At 47.4% G+C, this 21,762-nt stretch overlaps 1 protein-coding gene across 3 annotated transcripts; it reads left to right on the top strand.

Annotated features, from left to right (window-relative positions):
• The first annotated feature begins 2,111 nt into the window (after nt 1-2,111).
• RHOB (ras homolog family member B) lies at nt 2,112-20,417 on the top strand. Of its 3 annotated transcripts, none has more exons than XM_063622771.1 (2): nt 2,112-2,203; nt 17,656-20,417. In XM_063622771.1, exon 2 carries the CDS (start codon nt 18,457-18,459, stop codon nt 19,045-19,047), a length of 591 nt encoding a protein of 196 aa, XP_063478841.1. In that variant the 5' UTR covers nt 2,112-2,203; nt 17,656-18,456; the 3' UTR covers nt 19,048-20,417. The 3 variants fall into 3 exon arrangements, with proteins under 3 accessions (XP_063478841.1, XP_055109197.1, XP_055109198.1); XM_055253222.2 differs by lacking the exon at nt 2,112-2,203 and having other exon boundaries at nt 18,054-18,585; nt 18,646-20,417; XM_055253223.2 differs by lacking the exon at nt 2,112-2,203 and having other exon boundaries at nt 18,054-18,612; nt 18,865-20,417.
• Nucleotides 20,418-21,762: the final 1,345 nt, after the last annotated feature.

Raw genomic sequence — 21,762 nt, 5'->3', positions numbered from 1 at the left:
GGCCTGCCCTGTTGCCAAATTTAGCAAAAAAAGAAGAAGAAGAGAGAAAAAAGAGAAAGAGGATGCAGGTTAAATTTGAATTTCAGATAAATAGCAAATAATGTTTTAGTGTTAGTAGTTCCTGTGTATTATCTGCGGATCCTAAACGAAGCTCGAGCCCAGGGAGATGAAGTGGCTTTTGGGATCTGATGACAGGCAACACAGGATTCCAGCCACTCAGCCGAGGACTCTACGCCCCCCACAGTCGGCCAGCCAGTCGAGCTTGGCCACTGTGGCTGGCTGTGTCTATCCTGCTGTGACTCCTGTCCTGTGATCATAGGTGCTCCGCCTGTAGGTTGTGAGATGGGGGGATAATGATTTAACCCCACGTCAAAGAGAGGCAGCCACTCCCAAGCAGTGATTTTCAAAGTTTGGTCAAACAGCAGCAGCAGCAGCAGCAGCATCTGTGATAATTAATTTTATGAGTCAACCTGACTGGGCAATGGGGTGCTTGGATATCTGGCCAAATGTTATTCTAGGTGTGTCTGTGAAGATGTTTCCGGTGATGTTAACATTTTTTTTTTTTAAGAGAGCTCACTGCAACCTCCACTTCCCAGGTTCAAGCGATTCTCGTGCCTCAGCCTGCCGAGTAGCTGGGACTACAGACGCACACTACCATGCTCAGCTAATTTTTTGTATTTTTAGTAGAGAAGGGTTTCACCATGTTACCCAGGCTGGTCTTGAACTCCTGGCCTCAGGCAGTCTGCCTCCTCAGCCTTCCAAAGTGCTGGGATCATAGGCGTGAGCCACCACGCCTGGCTGATGTTAACATTTGAATTGGCAGGCTGAATAAAAATTGTCCTCCCCAGTGTGGGTGGGCGCCATCCAATCAGTTGAAGGCCTGAATAGAACAAAGAGCTGACCCTGCTGCAAGTAAGGGAGAATGCCTCCTGCTTGACTGCTTTTGAGCTGGGACATCATTTTTTTTTTAAGTTCTCAGACTCAAACTGAAACATTAGCTCCTCCTAGGTCTTCAGCCTGCAGACTTCTAGACTAGAACTACACCCGTAGCTCTCCTGGGTCTCCATCTTCCTGACTGCAGATTTAGGATTTGTCAGCCTCCATAATTGTGAGCCAATTTTTTTCTGGAAAGCCTGACTTTCCAAGGAAATATATATATACATATTTTTGAGGCAAGGTCTCACGCTGTTGCCCAGGATGGAGTGCAGTGGTGCCATCATGGCTCACTACAACCCTGACTTTCTGGGCTTAGGTGATTCTCTCACCTCAGCCTCCTGAGTGGCTGGGCCTACAGGCACACACCACTATGCCCAGCTAATTTTTGTGTATTTTTTTGTAGAGATGGGGTTTTGCCGTGTTGTCCAGGCTGGTCTTAAACTCCTGGGCTCAAGTGATCCTCCCGCCTCAGCCTCCCAAAGTGCTGGGATTACAGTCATGAAACACTGCACCGGGCTCAATTTCTTATAACTAATCTTTTTACACACACACACACGCATCTATTCGTTGTGCTCCTCTGGTGATGCTGACCATGGCGTCACCTTGGACCTTGTGAGAAAAGTGCATTTTCTTGGGCCCTGATCAGACCTACTGGATCAGAAACCCTGGGAGCGAGGCCCAGAATCTGAATTTGAGAAAACCCTGCAGGTGATTCTGCTAAAAGCTAAGTTTGCTGCTTTTAAAATGAACATTAGAGAAAAGGGAGTTCAAAGTCCTTGACTTAGTTCTCTTATCTTTTATTGGAATATTTTTGGGTTTCATTGAGCACCTAATTTGGTTTCATCTACTATAAGTGGCTGTCAAACACTTGGTCTTCTAAATAGCCTGGATTTTGGGGTGAGGGGGAGTGTAGAGGGAGATGAGGGTTGAGGCAGAGTCTTGAGGATTGTCCAGGCCACACCATCCACTTCCATGTGCTAAGGGATGACTGCTATGGTTTGGCTCTGTGTCCACACCCAAATCTCACCTTGAGCTGTAATAATCCCCATGTGTCAAGGGTGGAACCAGGTGGAGATAATTCAGTCATGGGGGTGGTTTTCCCCATGCTGTTCTCATGATAGCGAGTTCTCACGGGATCTGATGGTTTTACAAGGGGCATCCCCCCTTAGCTCAGCACTCATGCTCCCTCCTGCTGCCCTGTGAAGAGGTGCGTTCCACTGTGACTGTATAAGTTTTCTGAGGCCTCCGCAGCCAGCCATGTGGAACTGTGAGTCAATGAAAACTCTTTTCTTTATAAATTACCAAGTCTCAGGTATTTCTTCCTAGTAGCATGATAACTGACTAATACAATGACCTTGGTTTAATCAGGCAACTTTTAGAGCCTGATATCTTCCTCTAGTCACCCAGGCTGGAGCTGGCTGTTAATCTACTTGGGCACCTGCTACCATGCTCTCCTCCACTCTACCCGACTTTCCCTGTTTCTAAAACATTTTACTGCTCTGCCCAAGGCTCCTGGTTTTCTTGCTGGTTCTGTCTCCCACTGTATAGCATTCATAAACAAGTCTCTACCTCTCTAGGCCTCAGTTTCCTCATCTGGAAGACAAAAAGCTTAAGCCTGGGCTTCCAGGGAAATTGCAAGGATGGAATACGAATTGGGCGGGGGGGTGAGTGGTTGTTAAAATTATATATTTACTCCCTTTTTGTGGCCATGGACATCTGGAAATCATGTGTCACCAGAAGGGTGGGACAGGCTGAGCAGACTGTGCCAGGCCCATCCACTGGACGACATGAAAGGGCTCTGGGGCAGGGCCCGGCTGCAGCTGCCAGCACCTCTGCCTCTTGGGGCATGTGATCCTTTAGACCTATGGACGGGGAGGTGTCAGTGATGGGAAAAGCTGCCATGTGAAGTTTGCTGCCAGTCCCAATGGAGAATCACAGTGCAGGCCCTTGGGTACTGGAGAGAAGCCATGGCCTCTGCAGTGGAGAACTAAATGCCTCTTGAACAACTGGCATGCTTCTGGGCCCTACAATAGACTGATCACCTGAGCATGGGACACCAAGTGACCATGAAGCTGAACTGCCCATTGTGAACTGAGTCATATCAGAACCACCAAATCAGAGTGGAGCAGGCTCAGCTACAGGCCGTAGTGAAACAGAAGAGGCACGCCTGGAACTGGGCATGAACAGGACTGGAGGGCACAAGCAAGCAGGCTCCCTTAGCTCATGCCCATGGCCATGTGGGGCATCAGAAACATCCAGCTGAAGGAGGAGGAAAGAGCCCAAGCTGCTTTATGAATAGGTTCACTGAGTAGGTGATGTACACTCAAAATGGATGGCTGCTGCATTGCAGCCTCTAACTAACAATATAGTTTAGTGCATACAGGAAGGTGCTATTCATTCATTCATTCTCTCGTTTATATATTACTTTCTTTCCTTCATTCCCTCCCTCATAAAGCACATGCAGTTTGGACCTGATCCCTCCTATGTTGTCGGGTGGGACCTGACACTTTTATTCAAGTCTTCTTTCTAGCCACCCTTTCCAGCGGCATTTAAAATGCTTATATGGGGTTGGGCATGGTGGCTCATGCCTGTAATCCCAGCACTTTGGGAAGTCGGGGCAAGATGACTGCTTGGGGCCGGGAGTCCAACACCAGCCTGGGCAACATGGCGAGACCCTGCCTCTACAAAAATTTTAAAAATTAGCTGGGTGTGGTGACGTGCAACTGTGGTCCCAGCTACTTGGGAGGCTGGGACCACAGCCTCCTGGCAGGAGGGTCACTTGAGCCGGGGAGTTTGAGGCTGCAGTGAGCTATAATCACACCACTGCACTCCAGTCTGGGTGGCAGAGTGAGACCCTGTCTCAAAAACAAATTCTTATGTGTCATTCGTTTTATAAGAAAACAAAACTCTACTCCACCACATCCTCTATCTATTGCCCATCTCTCTTCTCTTTGCAGCCAAACTGAAGAGCACTGACATTCCTCCCCCAGAACTCCTCAATGGATCTCCTCCAATCAGGCCTCCACCCCGTCCTCCCTCTAAATGGTCCCTGCCTCCCCTCTCGGTCATGCCTCCATTCTCTCCATCCTCACTGCAGCCAGCCTACTGCAGGCCAGCCCTACTCTTGCACAGATATTTGCTACGGCCTCCTAGCTTATCTTCCTGTGACAATTTTTGTTTCTTGGGTCCATCCCCGTGAGACAACCAGGGTGATTTCTTGGAAGCATAAATCTCAGTATTTCACAGGCTGTATTAGTCTCCTAGGGCTGCCATAACAAAGTATCTGAGATTGGGTGGCTTAAACAACAGAAATTTATTTTCTTACAACCTGGAGGCTAGAAGTCCATGATCAAGGTGCCAGCAGGTTGGTTTATCCTATGGCTTTTCTTCTTGGCTTGCAGAAGGCCATTTTCTTGCTATGTCCTCACACGGCTTTGCCTCTGTGCCACGGCTGTCCTGGTGTCTATTCCTCTTGTTATGAGAACACCAGTCTTATTGAGTTAGGGCCCCAACCTACGACCTCATTTAACTTTAATTATCTCCTTAAAGGCTCTGTCTCCAAATACAGTCACACTGGGAGATAGAGCTTCAACATATAAATTTGGGGGCACACAGTTCAGTCCATAACACATGCCTTCACATTTCTGTTACTCTCAGGATAGAACAAAACCATTTATTTACATGGTCCATAAAGCCCTGCACGACCTGGCGCTTGGCTGTTTTCTGATCTCATCTGGACAATTCTCGCCTTTCTTCTGTTTAATTCTCAGTTCCTCAGACATACAGGCTTCTTGCCTCTCTAGGACCCTACTACATAATGTTTCTCTTGCCTGAAGTATTCCCTTTTATCTCCCTCCGCACTCCCTCAGCTTGCATAATGCCTATTTATTCTTCAAAATCTAGCTCACATATCTTCCTTGGGAAGTTTCCCATGGCATGAGGTCAGAGCACCCACTTACATTTCCTCTGCACACCTGTTTTGTTCACTGCTGTGTGCCAGGCACCGAGCACAATGCACTGTATACACGAAGTGCCTAATAAATAAGTATCCAAAGAATTCACAAAGGTTGAAGGTAGATGCCTTGTTGGACTTCTAATAAAGAGGAGGACCAGCAGTCCTGTGAACCACCTTCTAGCCAGGAAAGCCAGGCTGATGAGAGTTATATCATCCTGATCTATTTAGGAAATTGCATAGAAGACTCTAGCTAAAATCTCAAGGGTAAATGTTAAAGTTCCATCTCTGCCCAAATTGCTCAACCATGGGAGATTGTTTTCAAAGATGGCAGAAGCAATTCATCCCATGCTTCTTTGCAATGTGTCTTTCCTGCTCCTTCCAACAAGAGGGGACATCCACTTGTCTTCTCCTTAAATCTGGACTGGACTTGTGACTTGCTTGGGCCAATAGAATTTGGTGGAAGTGATGCTATTTAGTATGTGAGTTTTAGGCCCCGCCTTCATCTGCTTCTGCTCGATTGGAATACTGACCTGAGACCATCGTGTAAGGCAGCTGGGTTTACTTCTTGGAGGGTGAGAGGCCACGGGCAGTGGCATCACAGTGACCCAGCCAACAGCCAGCACCAACTTCTAGACATGGGAGTGAGACCTTATGGGGCCTTCCTGCTCAGCCAACCTCCAGCTGAAACTAACCACACAACAGTGCCCGGGAGAGACCAACAGAGGAACCCACAGAATTAAGAGAATAAGAAATCTTTGCTAGGTGGTTGATTACCCAGAAAAGGCTAATGGCCATTCGTCTCCTGAATTCCCCAAGATAAACCTATCTTCCCTCCTCTAAACAGTCACGCCCTCTCCCCCGCTCTCGCTGTCACTCAGTGTGACTCATCAGAACCCTCCAAATTGCCACTGTTTCCAACTGTAGGTCCAAAAGGAACACAGACGAGATAGATGATTCACAGCAGGGTCTGCAGGTGTGACTCTGCAGGGTCTGGATATAAGACACTGTCATGGACCACATTCTTGCTGAAACATGGCCACACTCACTCACTTAGGACATGGGGCTCCCAAAGTGGAAGCTGGAGGCAGTCACTGTGCTCATCTCATATCTCTTGGCTACAGTTTCTAAACTTGAAATGCAATCCAGAATTCTTGTCATATGAAAAGTTCCTTCCTAGGAGGCTGCCTTGACAACCAAGCTCTGGAATGGGCTGGGTAAGGAGAATGTTCAGGGAATTTTGTGTTCTGCTCTGTAGCTCCCCTTTGCCACCTCTTTGGGAGAGGTTTTTTTTTTTTTGTATATATTTACATTTCTTTTCCAAATATTTTTTGAGCTGGAATGATGTGCCTTCTGAATGCAACGTGGAACTGAACTTGAACCCAAAGCGATCCGACCTTATTTGTGTTATTTGGGTACATGCCAGGCAGAAGGTATCTATCTGACCACCCCTGATTTAGTCAGGGTTCTCCAGACCAGAGAGAGAGAGAGAGAGAGAGGTTTTTTTTTTTTTTTTTTTTTTTTTTTTTTTGAGACTGAGTTTTGCTCTGTCACCAGGCTGGAGTACAGTGGCGTGGTCTTGGCTCACTGCAACCTCCGACTCCCTGGTTCAAGTGATTCTCCTGCCTCAGCGCCCCTAGTAGCTGGGATTACAGGCACGCACCACCATGTCCAGCTAATTTTTGTATTTTTAGTACAGACAGGGTTTCACCGTGTTGGCCAGGATGGTCTCTATCTCCTCACCTTGTGATCCGCCCGCCTCGACCTCCCAAAGTGCTAGGATTACAGGCATGAGCCACCATGCCCGGCCGAGGGAGGTTTATTTTAAGGAATTGGTTCATGATTGTGGGGGCTAGCAAGTTCAGAACCTGCAGGGCAGATTGGCAAGCTGGAAATTCCAAGCTGTTATTGCAGCCTTGAGCCCGAATTCTGCAGCTGGAAGCTCAGGCAGGTTGTCTATGTAGCAGTTTCGGGAAGAATCACCCCTTCTTCTTAGGGAAACCTGAGTCTTTACTCTCAAGACCTTCAACTAATTAGAAGAAGCCCACCCTCATTATAGAACATAATCTGCTTTACTCAAAGTATTTGAGTAATTTAAATGTTAATCAAATCTAAAAAATACTTTCATAGCAATATCTAGGCTGGTGTTTGATTAAACAACTGGGTACCATAGCCTAACAAAGTTGACATAAAAATTAACCAGCATTGCTGGGCGCAGTGGCTCACACCTGTAATCCCATCACTTTGGGAGGCTGAGGTGGGTGGATCACCTGAGGTCAGGAGTTCCAGACCAGCCTGGCCAACATGGTGAAATCCCGTCTCTACTGAAAATACAAAAAATTAGCCAGGTGTGGTGGCAGGTGTCTGTAATCCCAGCTACCCGGGAGGTGGAGGCAGGAGAATTGCTTGAACCTGGGAGGCAGAAGTTGCAGTGTGCTGAGATCGCACCATTGCACTTCCGCCTGGGCAGCAGAGTGAGACACTGTCTCAAAAAAAAAAAAAATTAATCAGCACAGGCACCCAAGAAAAATCCTAGGCATCGATTCCTCTTGGTTGTCAATGTTCTACATGGGTTGTCACAACTCATTGCTGGGGTAATTAGCGTGTCCTGTGTGATGCCACTGGGAGAAAACTCAGGATTCTCGAGAAGAGCAATTTCCCTTGCACTTGACTTTCCCCAGACTTCACCTGTGTGCCTTTCCCTTTGCTGATTTTGCTTTGATCCTTTTGTTGTAATAAATCATAGCTGTGAGTACAGCTACATGCTGAGTTCTATGCATCCTTTTAGCAAATATGCAAAATGAGGGGTGGTCTTGCAGAGTCCAGATTTACCTCCAGGTGAGCCTCCCCAGTTCCAGTAACTGCCACCTTATACCCCACATTCCCACCGTACTGAGCTGCCTAGTACCTGGATGTGCATGCCTCCATATCTAGAATGCCCTCTTTTCTCTTAGATGGCTAACTTCCATGCAGCCATCAGGAACTCAGCTTGCTTTGGTTATCCATTGCCGTGGAACAAGCGATCCCAAAACATAGTGGTTAAGACAGCAACAATTAATTATTTCTTATGATTCTGTAGGTTGACTCTGGCAGTTCTTCCTCCCATGGGGTTGGCTGGGGTTTTAGAGTGGAGGGTTCAAATGGCCCCACCCACAGAGTTGGTGGCAGCTGGTGCTGGCCACCTGCTGATAGCTTAGCTGAGGCTATGAGTCGGGGCCCAATTCTCCTCAATATGGGTTTCTCCACATGGCTAAATGAGTCTCCTGAAACCATGGTGGGTATTCTCCAGGAAGAAGAATTTCAAAAGAGCAAGCCCCATGTGCAAGTACTTATCAAGCTTCAGCTTGCATATCCATGCAATGAATGCTGATGTTCCATTGGCTAAGCTAGTTACATGGTCAAGCTCAAGATCATCATGGGAAAGAACTATGCAAGGAGATGAACACTGGTGGGTGCAGCTCATAGAGGGCCACCAGCGTGCAATGTACCACATAGTACAAGCCTTCACTGACTTCCTTAAGCCCCTTCCCAGTGCGTACTCATTACAATGCTTGCCACACTCAGTTGAAATAGTTTAATTGTTGAGTATTGTGCTTCTATTTATGGACTGGAGCTCCATATTTATGGACTGGAGCTCTTCTGAGAGCAGGGTCTGTACCTAATTTCTTCCAGTATCTCATTCCTGACCCAGACTGTGTTTGCAGAATGAGTGCTTGAATCAGAGCAGCAACTATCATCATCCACCTTGTATTTGCCAGGTTCAAGCCCTGTCTCTGCCTCATTTAGGCTTAGGACGTTCAATAGCTGTGAGATGCCAACTATACACAGTCCCTGAGCTCCTTAAAGCACGGCAGCTGGTCCCATACCTAGGTCCCTGCTATACAGAAGGCACCTACCAGGCATTAGTGGAATGAATAAAAGAATGAGTGAACTTTCTAGGCATATCGTTGAGATTTCCAAGCTATAAGACCATTTGATCCAGCAATCTCGCCACTGGGTATCTACCCAAAGGAAAGTTACCTGCACTCTTAAGTTTTTCACAGCATTGTTCACAATAGCAAAGATGTGGAATCAACCTAAGTGTCATCAGTGGATGGTGGGATAAAGAAAAGGTGGTCTACACACACAATGGAATACAACTCACCCATTAAAATGAAAAAAAAAAAAAACCATGTCTTTTGAAGCAACATACATAGAACTAGAGGCCATTATTTTAAGTGAAACAACTCAGAAAGCCAAGTACTGCATGTTCCCATTTATAAATGGGAGCTAAATAATGTGTACATATAGACATAGACTGTGGAATAATAGACATTGGAGACTTGGAAGGGTGGGGGCGGGTGAGGGATACAAAATTGCTTAGTGGGCACAATGTACATTATTCAGATGATGGTTACACTAAAAGCCCAGACCTCCCCACTACACACACAATATATCCATGTAACAAAACTGCATCCATACCCCTTAAAGTTACACAAATTTAAAAAATGCATCAACTCCTTTCTTAAACATACATTGTGATGAAGCTGAGCAGAAATCACACAACCCTACAGTTCACAAATAAAGCAAGTCTATCAAAGAGCTGTCAACAAAAGAGATTTTCAGTCCTCTCCTTTCCAGTTGAGGACCCTGAGGAAGGAGAGTTGCCCTTGCTGTGCCACGTTCTGCTGAGCAGGCCTGCTGGAGCAGAAGCACAAGGTCCTCCCACGAATGCGTCTCTGCTCCCCTATCTCCTGGTTCTGGGCAGTGGCTCCTAATATAGGTTCTGTCTCATGCTATAAATAGCTACAGACACATCTTCAGTGGTAACGCACTGGAGTGTGGAAATCAATTGTGAATTAAACTCCTCCCTATTGCAATATTCTGACATCATAAGAGAACACAAGTGAATCATCCCTGTGTAAATATACTTTGATTAGATCATTTGCTTTCAAGGCTAAAAAAAGGGAGAACAAACTGGGTGTTCTGTTCCCCTCTGGATAGGCACTGGGGGTAAGATTTTCCACCCCTCTGTGGGGTAACCCCCCTCAGCTGGAATGACAGCTTCTTACTTAAGACCACATTCCTGTAGTTTCCATTCTTTGAAATATTTCATCCTTTGGACCTCAGTTTAAGCAACTAAAATAAAAGAAGGTCTTGAATAATAAAACTAAACAAAAGAATGTGTTTGCTTTATTAAAGGGTTTTTTTTTCACTTTATGAAAGGACTGACAGTATTATTTTCAGCAGGTGAGATCCCCCTTGATCTGTTCAAAATGAAAATGAAATTCATCTGGTTCAGGAGCTATGAACTGGTTCTGTTAGCCAAATCTAGCCTGCGCTGCCTGTGCATTTCCTCTGCTTTTCTTTCTCTCTCTCTTTCTTCTTATATTTTGTTTAAAGAAATAGAGACAGGGTCTGGCTATGTTGTCCAGAATCGATCTCGAACTCCTGGGCTCAAGCGATCCTCTCACCTCGGTCTCTCAAGGTGTTGGGATTATAGTCATGAGCCACAGTCCCTGGCCGCCTATGTATTGTTTGAACAACACAGTAGTTGATTTTTAAATCCTGAGCTTCTATAGCTGCATTATGGCATGTTCTCTAGTTCTCCACAAATGCTGCCACTACTTGATGTCTCACACACAGTTGTTACCTGCAGGATCCCTGGGTTTTACCTCTCATTTTACAAATGGGGAAACTGAGACCTAGAAAGGATGGTTTGCTCAAGGCCATGGAGCTAGGACATGCCAGGGCTAAAAAACAAGTCTCCAGCTCCCTGGCACAAGTCTCCCTCCCTTCTGCTCACTGCATCTCCACACCACTTTCTTGTAGCTTTCGTTAAATTAATAAATGTGCAATTTCAGCATACACCACTCAACTGGCAAGCATTTGCAGGGGTGGATTTTGTAGCGACAGCACTTACCCAATGGGAAGTTGTTGCAACCTTCCTCTTTCCTTTCTGTCCTCCCATTTCTCAGGGTTGAAGGAACCTCACACTTTGCTGTCATTAGGTAAACCTCATGCATGGGCAAGGAGCATCGTTTTTCTACTTCTGCCCATCACAGCTTCTCCTTTCTAGCAAACGGCACAAGCAGAATCTTTCTCCATATAAAATCCACACAGTAAATGTTTCAGGTGGTACCAATGGGCTTGTCTTTCGTTTCGAATTTTTTTTTTTTGACACAAGACCTCACTCTGTAGCTCAGGCTGGAGTGTGGTGGCGTGATCATGACTCGTTGCAGCCTCAACCTCCTGGGCTCAAGTGATCCTCCCACCTTAGCCTCTCAAGTAGCTGGGACCGCAGGTGCATGCCACCATGCCCAGCTTATTTATTTATTTATTTATAGAGATGGAGTCCCTGTGTTGCCCAGGCTGGTCTCAAACTCCCGGGCTCAAGCAGTCCTCCTACCTTTGCCTCCCAAAGTGCTGGAATTACAGGCATGAGCCACTGCACCCAGCAAAGTTTTTCTTTCTGGAAAAATCCTACTTGTTATTCAAGGCCCTGTTCAAATGTTGTGTCCAGTGGGAAGCCAACTCCACTATTCATTTACATATTTTTAACATCATGTAGCACAGCGTGGGGTGTGCGGTGTGTGGGCCTGCTTGCCACACCTTTCCCTCCTTCAGCTCCCCTTGTCTATTCTGTCCCCTCCATCTGTGTTTACTGACTTGAATTGAGAGGATTGAGGCTCTTAGGAGACCTCCTGAAAACAATCCACACCCACCACTTTTCTACCAAAATTGAACAAGGACTAGATTTTGATTTTCTTTTTTGGAAAGGAAAATAGGTCACCATGAGAAAAGGCCCAAACAGCCTCTCTAGTTCAAGAAAATGCTGTCTGGTGTTGGGGATAAGTTGGAGAGCTTTGGGGAGGGAGTTGCTATAGCGGAGGAGCTGAAAAGGACAGAGGTGGCAGGTATAGAAAGCAGTCAGTCAATGCAAGAGGGCAGTCTCCAAATTGCTCCAAACCTCAGCGTTCATCTGTATCTGAACCTCTCCGAAACCCAGTGATGAGCTTAGGACAAATGAAAAGAAGTCTTACCAGCAGAAAGATGAACGAATTTTAGGGGACTCATGCCAGCAGTGACTCTCCCTTGGGAGGATGGTGGCTGAAGGAGGAGCCAGGGGTCTGAACTTGTAGACATTTTAGCCCAGTGCTGTCCAATAGAAATACAATGTGACTCAAGTGCGTAATTTTAAGTTTTCTTTTTTTTTTTTTTTTTGAGACAGAGTCTTGCTCTGTCACCCAGGCTGGGTGGCGCAATCTCGGCTCACTGCAAGCTCCGCCTCCCGGTTCACGCCATTTTCCTGCCTCAGCCTCTCGGAGTAGCTGGGACTGCAGGCGCCCGCCACCACGCCCGGCTAATTTTTTGTATTTTTAGTAGAGACGGGGTTTCACCGTGGTTTCCATCTCCTGACCTCGTGATCCGCCCGCCTCGGCCTCCCAAAGTGCTGAGATTACAAGTGTGAGCCACCGTGCCCGGCCAATTTTAAGTTTTCTAGTTGACACATTAAAAAGCTAAAAAGGTGGCTGGGTGTGGTGGCTCACACCTGTAATCCCAGCACTGTGGGAGGCAGAGGTGGGCAGATCACTTGGGGTCAGGAGTTCGAGACCAGCCTGGCCATCATGGCAAAACCTTGTCTCTATTAAAAATACAAAAATTAGCCGGGCGTGGTGACACATGCCTGTAATCCCAGCTACTCGGGAGGCTGAGGCATGAGAATCGCATGAACCTGAGAGGCGGAAGCTGCCGTGAGTTGAAATCACACCATTGCTCTCCAGCCTGGGTGGCAGAATGAGACTCTGTCTCAAGAAAAAAAAATAATAAAATCTAAAAAGATGAAATTAATTTGAATAATATGTTCAACATATTGAATCTCATACATTTAAAAAAATCCACTATATCCAAAGTATTACCACCTCAACATGTTATTAATATAAACATGTAAAAATAAACTATTGTACATGTTTTTCAATCTAAGTCTTTAAATTCTAGTGTTTAGCTTATAGTTACAGCACATCTCCATTTGGACACTAAATTTTTATCAAAAAGAATCTGCATTTAGATTTCATAAAATTTTCAGTTGAAAAAGCAGATTTACATACCCAAGTTGTTTCAAACATACCTAAAAGTTTCCATCAGATTGAATCAAATAACAGTTTTTAAATGTAATTAAAATTAAATAATATCAAAAGCCTAGTTCTTCAGTGGCATTAGTGACAAGTCAAGTACTTAATAGCCACATGTGGTTACTGGCTACTGTATCCACTGTAGTTTTAGAGTGATCAGGAGCGGTCCTACTGCTCATTGCCTGTTCCCCTTGGCCTTGCTCTGGGCTGGACAAGTTGGGGGTTTGATCACAGTTCAATGCCCATGTGCCTAAGTTTAACAGTCTAGCTATGGCGGTTCTCTTTTGAGCGCAGCCTTCTCTTTCTTAGCTCTGGGACACACTGAGGGGAAGAGAAGGATATTTTATCTGCTGTTGCTCCTAGCTGGAGACCCCACCCAGAAAACAGCTTGAGTGCCCCGCAGCCACGTAACTCCTGACTGAATGGGCTCCAAATGGGCCAGACGGGACTGCCTCAGTTCTTCCACGTGAAATAATATAGCTAGTGTAACTTTTCCTATTTTTTTTTTTTTTTTTTGAGACGGAGTCTCGCTCTGTCGCCCAGGCTGGAGTGCAGTTGCGCGATCTCGGCTCACTTGCAAGCTCCGCCTCCCGGGTTCACGCCATTCTCCTGCCTCAGCCTCCCGAGTAGCTGGGATTACAGACGTCCGCCACCATGCCCGGCTAATTTTTTGTATTTTTAGTAGAGACAGCGTTTCACCATGTTAGCCAGGATGGTCTCGATCTCCTGAGCTCAAGATCCGCCCGCCTCAGCCTCCCAAAGTGCTGGGATTACAGGCGTGAGCCACCGCGCCCGGCCAACTTTATCATTTTTAAAGCTCATTGCATAGAGATGGAAGACTGACAATTTTCCTAGAGACATTAAACTACTCCTAAATTAGGAAATATTTTTAAATTAAATGCCTGTCAGGAATGTCTATTGCATTGCTGGTTCCTAGTACATGAATTATTATTACTTCTAACTATACCAGAGTATCCAACAACGGCTTTCTTAACTGGGGCAAAAATGGAATGATTTTTGTGGCTAAAGTTGTTTTAAATTTCTGTACATTATAATTAAGGAAAAGTGAAGTCCATTAGTCTGTAAGTTAGTGAAGATCCACAGACTTTATCTTTCTCTTCTAATTTCTTTCAGAAGTTACTATTTAGGAAGGAATTTTTTTTTCACTGAATGGCATTTTCGTTAATATTTTTGTAAAGTGTATATGAAAAAGTTATGTGTGTATAAATACATATGAAGAATTTCTAAGAATCTACTTGTAAAACATTATTCAGAATTTTATACGCTCTGAAATATTTTAAAATAAAAATATCCATAAAATGCATACTTTTTGACTAAAGGTTTTCTACTTTTTTTTTGTTTTGTTTTAGGAAAAGACCCCATAAAGATTGCCACAAGGTGGCACTAAAATCTAATGAAAATTCCAACTCTGCTCTGGTCTTTGAGGAGCGTAGAATGATTTACAGGAGACACTTGGCAAACAAACAAAACCAAATAAATTAGGTTAAAGATTAGAGATAGATTAATATCCTCCTTTTGTCTGAAATACAACTTCCCTGTCTCACAGGTGTGGATATATTATGTCATAAGATGAATATGTTAATAAAGTTAATTGTTAACATGACTTGTTCTTGGCTGGTGGCGGTGGTGGCTCATGCCTGTAATCCCAGCACTTGGGGAGGTCTAAGTGGGTGGATCACTTGAAGTCAGGAATTTGAGACCAGCCTGGCCAACACGGGAAAACCCTGTCTACTAAAAATACAAAAATTAGCCAGGCATGGTGGCACACGCCTGTAATCCCAGCTACTCGGGGGTCTGAGGGAGGAGAATTGCTTGAACCCAGGAGGCCGAGGTTACAGTGAGCCGAGATCATACCACTGCACTCCAGCCTGGGTGACAGAGTAGGATTCTGTCTCAAAAAATAAGATAAAATAAAATGACTTGTTCTCATAGAAGAATCAAATTTTATCCCTGTCTCAGGGAAGTGTATTATGAAGGGCAAGGGGCAGGGAGGGGCTTGTCCGGCATATCACCTAGTTGGGAAAAGTTTATCCTGTGTGTGGGGCAGTCTTGGAAGCCGCCAGTCCCTGCAGAGCTTGTCAAAGTATTCTGGACCAAAAAAAAAAAAAAAAAAAAAACCATGCAAAGAGGTTACTGCAGAACACAGATCTTTCTATTTGTTTACTTTGGCATTTTTACCAACTGCATAGTTTTAGAAATTATTGCAATATTGAGATTTGAGCTTGGAACACCTCGTATAATATTCCTGGAAATCAGAACACGAATGAGTTCAATCCGTTTTCCGGATTCTTTGTTTTTTAAAGAAAAAAACACATGGCCGGGCGCAGTGGCTCACGCTTGTAATCCCAGCACTTTGGGAGGCCGAGGCAGGCGGATCACGAGGTCAGGAGATCGAGACCACGGTGAAACCCCGTCTCTACTAAAAATACAAAAAATTAGCCGGGCGTGGTGGCGGGCGCCTGTAGTCCCAGCTACTCGGAGAGGCTGAGGCAGGAGAACGCCGTGAACCCGGGAGGCGGAGCTTGCAGTGAGCCGAGATTGCGCCACTGCACTCCAGCCTGGGAGACAGAGCAAGACTCCGTCTCAAAAAAAAAGAAAAAAAGAAAAAAACACATGGTACAAAGCTTTGTTTCATATTTCTTAGTATTTGAAGTTTAAGGACATAGCCAAGTTTCCCAAGCTATATTAAGACCAAGGAAAGCGGCGTTAACAATACAGCTATAAAAGGTTTTGACTAAAAGAAGAAAAATTTGTGTAAATAAGGTTTTTCTAATAGTCAAAAAAAAAAAAGCTTCCAGATTGCATCCCTAAATCAATGAACAGAAAAACTATTTATTTGCTGACAAATCAGTTTCCTAGATCTGAAAATCAAAAACAACCCTCCCCCCCGCCCCCAAAAAAAGGCTGGTTAGCCGGTTGTTGTAGTGATAGGAATCCAGTCTGAGGGAAGCACAGCACTTTCAGTCGTCTAAATAAGACGTTCCCTCTAGGAAGGGCTCTAGGCTTAGCAGCACTACTGCCTTATTTGATCTGATTTCATCTGTGGAGCCATATGGGGACCTAGCTCCTAACATATGAATTACATGTGAAAACACCGGGGGTCAGTCACAGTTGGCTGCATAGGTTTGCTTAAATGATTTTCTTTTTCATGTTAATTTTTTTTCTTTTGAGCCAGGGTCTCATTCTGTCACCCAAGCTGGAGTGGGGTGTTGCGATCATAGTTCACTGCAGCCTTGCCCTCCTGGGCTCAAGCAATCCTCCCACCTCAGCCTCCTGAGTAGCTGAGATAATAGGCGCAGGCCACTCTCCTCTCCACCCCATCCCATTTTATTTTTCTCAGGGACAGGGACGGGGTTTTGTCATGTTGCCCAGGCTGGTCTTGAACTCCTGAGCTCAAGCAATCCTCCAGCCTGGGCCTCCCAGGCCCAGGGATCACAGGCGTGAGGTACTGCGCCCGGCCTGGTTAGATTACTGTTAAAGCGAAGTGTGGAACTGAGGTAAGAAACCCTCAGAAAGTTCCACCTGCGTTTCTGAGCATTCGGGTTAATTCTCCACAGTCATTCACTGATTCTTGTAAATGCCAGGCATTGTGCTGGATCTTCAAGATGCGGAGATAAGACAGAATCCTGGCCCTCCAACAACTGACAGAGAGAGAGAGACAGAGACGGAGACAGGAGGCAACCACCTCCCGGTCACGTGGTGGGTCCCTCCTTTGCTGAAAAAACAGTCTGCATATATTTCCTATGCAATGGATGGACGGAGCCCAGCCCATGCAGTTAATACTTCAGCACTCATGAGCCCCAGCATATGCAGCTCCTAGAGTTTGCCCTACTCTTTCCCACCTTCCTGCTTGTGTTCAGGCTGTGTCTCCTTCCCGGGAGACCTCCCCGACTCCCCTTTCCCCCTAACCCCTTCTTCCTTTTATCTGTAGAAATCGGTTGACTTAGGTCTTGCCGGATCACCGGTACTGTCATCTCATGCAGGATCTACAGGATAAATGAGTTCAGTCCTGGTGTGCATTAGGAGGCTACGGATCTGGCGCCCCAATAGAGGGGACACCCCCTAACCCGCTGTGCCCCATTTGCTAGCCCCTTACCCGCCCCTCTTCTCCAGCCTCAAGCCTTTTCGTGTGCTCAGGACTCTTGCGGTGGTTGGATTCTATTGAACCCGGAATATTGTACATTCTACTGTACAATACTGTATATTCTATTGTACAATTTATCTCAGACAGTTCTCTGTTTTAAGAACCGGCATCAGACTTGATAGTGAAAAGAGGGGCCGAAGCGGCTTCTTCCTGCCCGGTAACTTCCTCCAAGTGTTCCAGCCTCGACCTTCCTTTTCCATTGTCAAGCTTGGGCCACCCCGCACCTCTTCCCTTAATCTTCACCTAGAGACCTAAGCTGGGGGTTGGGAAGGGTAGGGACGGCGGGACTTGGAAGAGCCAGTTTGCAGCCAGCCGGTCGCCTCTCGGGTCCAAACCCGAGGCTGTCCCAGGGCGAGTACCCGGGTGGGGCCCTAGACCACAGGAGGGGCCGCCTCCAAAGAAAAGAGAAAACACTCTTGTTTGGAAACAAAAGTTTGTGTGTGTTTATTTAAAAACAAAACCACGTTAAAAGAGCTGCCCCTCCCCCACAGGTCCGACCACCCGCCGGGAGTTTGCCAGGAAGAGGGGCAATTCTGAATGGGAGTCGCCAACGCCCCACTGAGTGCCGCCTGTCTTGGAACCGCTCGCCCAGACCCTGTAGGCTCCAGACAGCCAGCTCCGGGACCTCGCGCACAGACGCTGCGGCGAAGGAGGGGACCCGGGTACCGCCAGAGCCCCGCAGCGCCAGCAGCGGCGCAGACTCCCCTGTCGTTGCCTCTCCCAGCCGGGCGGCCTGGGCCGTCAATCAAGCTGGCCCTGCCCCGCCCCCGGGCTACAGGGCGCGGCCAATCAGAGCCAAGCTCCGCAGCGATGAGCTCAGCCGGCTCGTTTCCCATTGGACGGCTATATTAAGAAAGTGGCCGGACTCTTTAAATAGCGGGCGCTAGGGCCGCAGCCCTCGTCTGCCACCGCAGTCTGGCTGGAGTTATTCTCTTATATGTTCGGTGAGGCCCGGAGAGACCCAGGAGGGAGCTAGACCGAGTCCACCGCCCGAGTTCGCCGCCTGAGCCCGCGTTACGCACAAAGCCGCAGATCCCCGGCCTGGGGTGAGCAGAGCGACCACCGCCCGGGAGCAGCGCGGCGAGAGGCACGGTGCGCCCTATGCCCCCGCGCCCCTACCGCCCCCGCCGCGGCAGCCGAAGCGCAGCGAGAGAACTCGCCACCGCGGGGCCTGGGTGCAGCTAGCGACCCTCTCACCCCCTGCGCTCAGCCCGAGGTGAGCAGTGAGCGACGAGCGGGAGGGCAGCGAGGCGTTCGCGGGCCCCCTCTTGCTGCCCGGGCCCGGCCCGCTCATGGCGGCCATCCGCAAGAAGCTGGTGGTGGTGGGCGATGGCGCGTGTGGCAAGACGTGCCTGCTGATCGTGTTCAGTAAGGACGAGTTCCCCGAGGTGTACGTGCCCACCGTCTTCGAGAACTATGTGGCCGACATCGAGGTGGACGGCAAGCAGGTGGAGCTGGCGCTGTGGGACACGGCGGGCCAGGAGGACTACGACCGCCTGCGGCCGCTCTCCTACCCGGACACCGACGTCATCCTCATGTGCTTCTCGGTGGACAGCCCGGACTCGCTGGAGAACATCCCCGAGAAGTGGGTCCCCGAGGTGAAGCACTTCTGCCCCAACGTGCCCATCATCCTGGTGGCCAACAAAAAAGACCTGCGCAGCGACGAGCATGTCCGCACAGAGCTGGCCCGCATGAAGCAGGAACCCGTGCGCACGGATGACGGCCGCGCCATGGCCGTGCGCATCCAAGCCTACGACTACCTCGAGTGCTCGGCCAAGACCAAGGAAGGCGTGCGCGAGGTCTTCGAGACGGCCACGCGCGCCGCGTTGCAGAAGCGCTACGGCTCCCAGAATGGCTGCATCAACTGCTGCAAGGTGCTATGAGGGCCGCGCCCGTCGCGCCTGCCCCTGCCGGCGCGGCTCCCCCTCCTGGACCTGTCCCCCACGAGCCCGGAGAAGGGGAGACCCGTGTGCCATAAGGATCTCACCGGACTGCCAGGCATCTGTCTGCTGACGCCTCTGGCTCGCGCCAGGACTTGGCGTGGGCACCGGGCTCCCCCTTCCCAGTGTCTGTGTGCGTCCAGCTGTGTTGCACAGGCCTGGGCTCCCCACTGAGTGCCAAGGGTCCCCAGAGCATGCTTTTCTGAAGAGCCAGGCTTCAGCGTGTGTGGCTGGCTGTTCGACTCTCTTCGCCCCATTTTCACCCCACCCCCGCCTCTGATCCCCGGGGGCGAGATTGGCGCGGGAGTGCGGCCGCGCCCCATCAGATGTTCGCCCTTCACCAGCGGGAGCCTGATATCCCTTGTCTGTAACATAGACCCCGGGTACTGCGGGAGGGGAGGGCTAGGGAGGATGGGGGGATGTTATATAAATATATATATAATTTTATTTTCGGAGCTAAGATGGTTATTTAATGGTGGTGATGGGTGAGCGCTCTGGCCCAGGCTGGGCTAGACTCCCGTCCAAGCATGAACAGGACTTGGCCATCTTTCCGACCCCTGGGGAAGACATTTGCAACTGACTTGGGGAGGACACAGCTTCCAGCACAGCCTCTCCTGCGGTCCAGCGCCCTGCGAACCCTTCACCAGTCACCGAAGGGAGGAGGGAGGGTGCGCTGTGGGGTTGTTTTTGCCATAAGCGAACTTCGTGCCTGTCCTACAAGTGAAAATTGTTCAGTCCAAGAAACTGATGTTATTTGATTTATTTAAAGGCTAAAATTTGTTTTTTTTGCACAATTGTTTCATTGTTTGACACGTAATGCACTCGTCATTTGCATACGACAGTAGCATTCTGACCACACTTGTACGCTGTAACCTCATCTACTTCTGATGTTTTTAAAAAATGACTTTTAACAAGGAGAGGGAAAAGAAACCCACTAAATTTTGCTTTGTTTTCTTGAAGAAAGTGGCAACACTGTTTTGTGATTTTATTTGTGCAGGTCATGCACACAGTTTTGATAAAGGGCGGTAACAAATATTGGGGCCTATTTTTTTTTTTCACAAGGCATTCTCTAAAGCTATGTGAAATTTTCTCTGCACCTCGGTACAGAGAATACACCTGCCCCTGTATATCCTTTCTTCCCCTCCCCTCCCTCCTAGTGGTACTTCTACTAAATTGTTGTCTTGTTTTTTATTTTTTAAATAAACTGACAAATGACAAAATGGTGAGCTGATGTTTACATAAAAGTTCTATAAGCTGTGTATACAGTTTTTTATGTAAAATATTAAAAGACTATGATGATGACATTTATAAAATGGCTCTTGTGGTTTAATAGTGTGTAAAAATACCATTGTGAATTTGGGACAAGGGAGACATTCTCCTAGGCGAGATCCTTTCTTGCCAACTCCATTTCCTTTATAGCAAATGTAGTAAATGAGGACAAAGTCCCTTTGGGAGCGTGTGGGGGTTGGGGATTGGGTGACCAAGGGAGACCAGGTTGTTCCCGTCACATTCCTAGAGGAAGATGAGTGGATACCCCGACACCCAGTGCAAAAACTTTTGACCTATTATATACTCGGTTCAATTAGATGAGACCGAAGATCTTGATTTCATTCATCTGTGTGTCTTAAAAACACCTGTGTCTAAGTCTGTTATGGGGCTTTGCTTATTCTTTGAGTCTTGGAAAGTTATTTGTGCATTTTAAATTTAGAAAATTTTTTTATTAATCGTTGGTGTGGGATCAGGCTATCGGGAAGCCTGTTGACCGGGTTCCCTTCAGGCCATCAAGGGGTTTACACAATACCCCAGGAGATTATAGGTTGTTATCTTTGGGGCTGGAGCTTCCAGAAGTGGGGGAGCTCAGATAAAGAGGGGATTTTTCGAAATTATCAAACTTTGATCCCAAGATGTCCTTTATAAGTAACCTAGAATGATTTATTCTAAGAGAAGGGCCATATTGTGGAAATGACATTGGATGTTTTGGTAGTTCTTAAAGTTGGGGTTGCCACTTTTTGAGATTCAGTCATGATGAGCTCTAATTGTAGACGCTTAGCTTTGTCGTAATGGTTCTTAGAACGAGATGGGCTGATTTATAGTTGGAGACCACATTAAAATCCTGCTGCAGGCATGATGGCTCAAACGTGCCAGCTCTCAGCAGCTTCCAGGGAAGGTAGCTGAGAGTGCCAACTGCCTGAGAAGTGTGGTTTTCATTTTTTTTGAATCAGCATTTTCTGGGTTTCTAGCACTTAGTTGCCACCTTCTTCCCCCTCTTCCCCATTCCCGGGACAAAGGTGCAGAAGGTCTCCTTTGAAGTTGTTTGTTTCAAAACTTGAGGCTTCTGTTTCCTGGTCTTACCCCAGACTCCAAGAGCTTTTGTTGAGTGAAGAAAACCTGGTTGGTGGTGACCTTTCACCCACTTAAATGCTGGCAGTAACTGGACCTCCTGCTCAGCTGGGTGGGTGCATTGACCAACAGAAGGGGATTGTCTGGGCTCCTCCAGGAGCAGAGGGGAGAGGGGTCTATCCAGGCTGCCTGCTTTGAGCAACTGCCTAACTCCTTCCTCAGTCCCTCGGCCCCACTCACCTCCAGCCTGCATCTCCTTTTTCATTTTAAAGACAAAACTTGCCATCGACAAACAGCATGTTTATTTGCAGGTTTTAC

This window comes from Symphalangus syndactylus, chromosome 18 (genome assembly GCF_028878055.3).
Source record: "Symphalangus syndactylus isolate Jambi chromosome 18, NHGRI_mSymSyn1-v2.1_pri, whole genome shotgun sequence".
Taxonomy (NCBI): domain Eukaryota; kingdom Metazoa; phylum Chordata; class Mammalia; order Primates; family Hylobatidae; genus Symphalangus; species Symphalangus syndactylus.
This window is presented reverse-complemented; position numbering and strand designations above follow the sequence as displayed.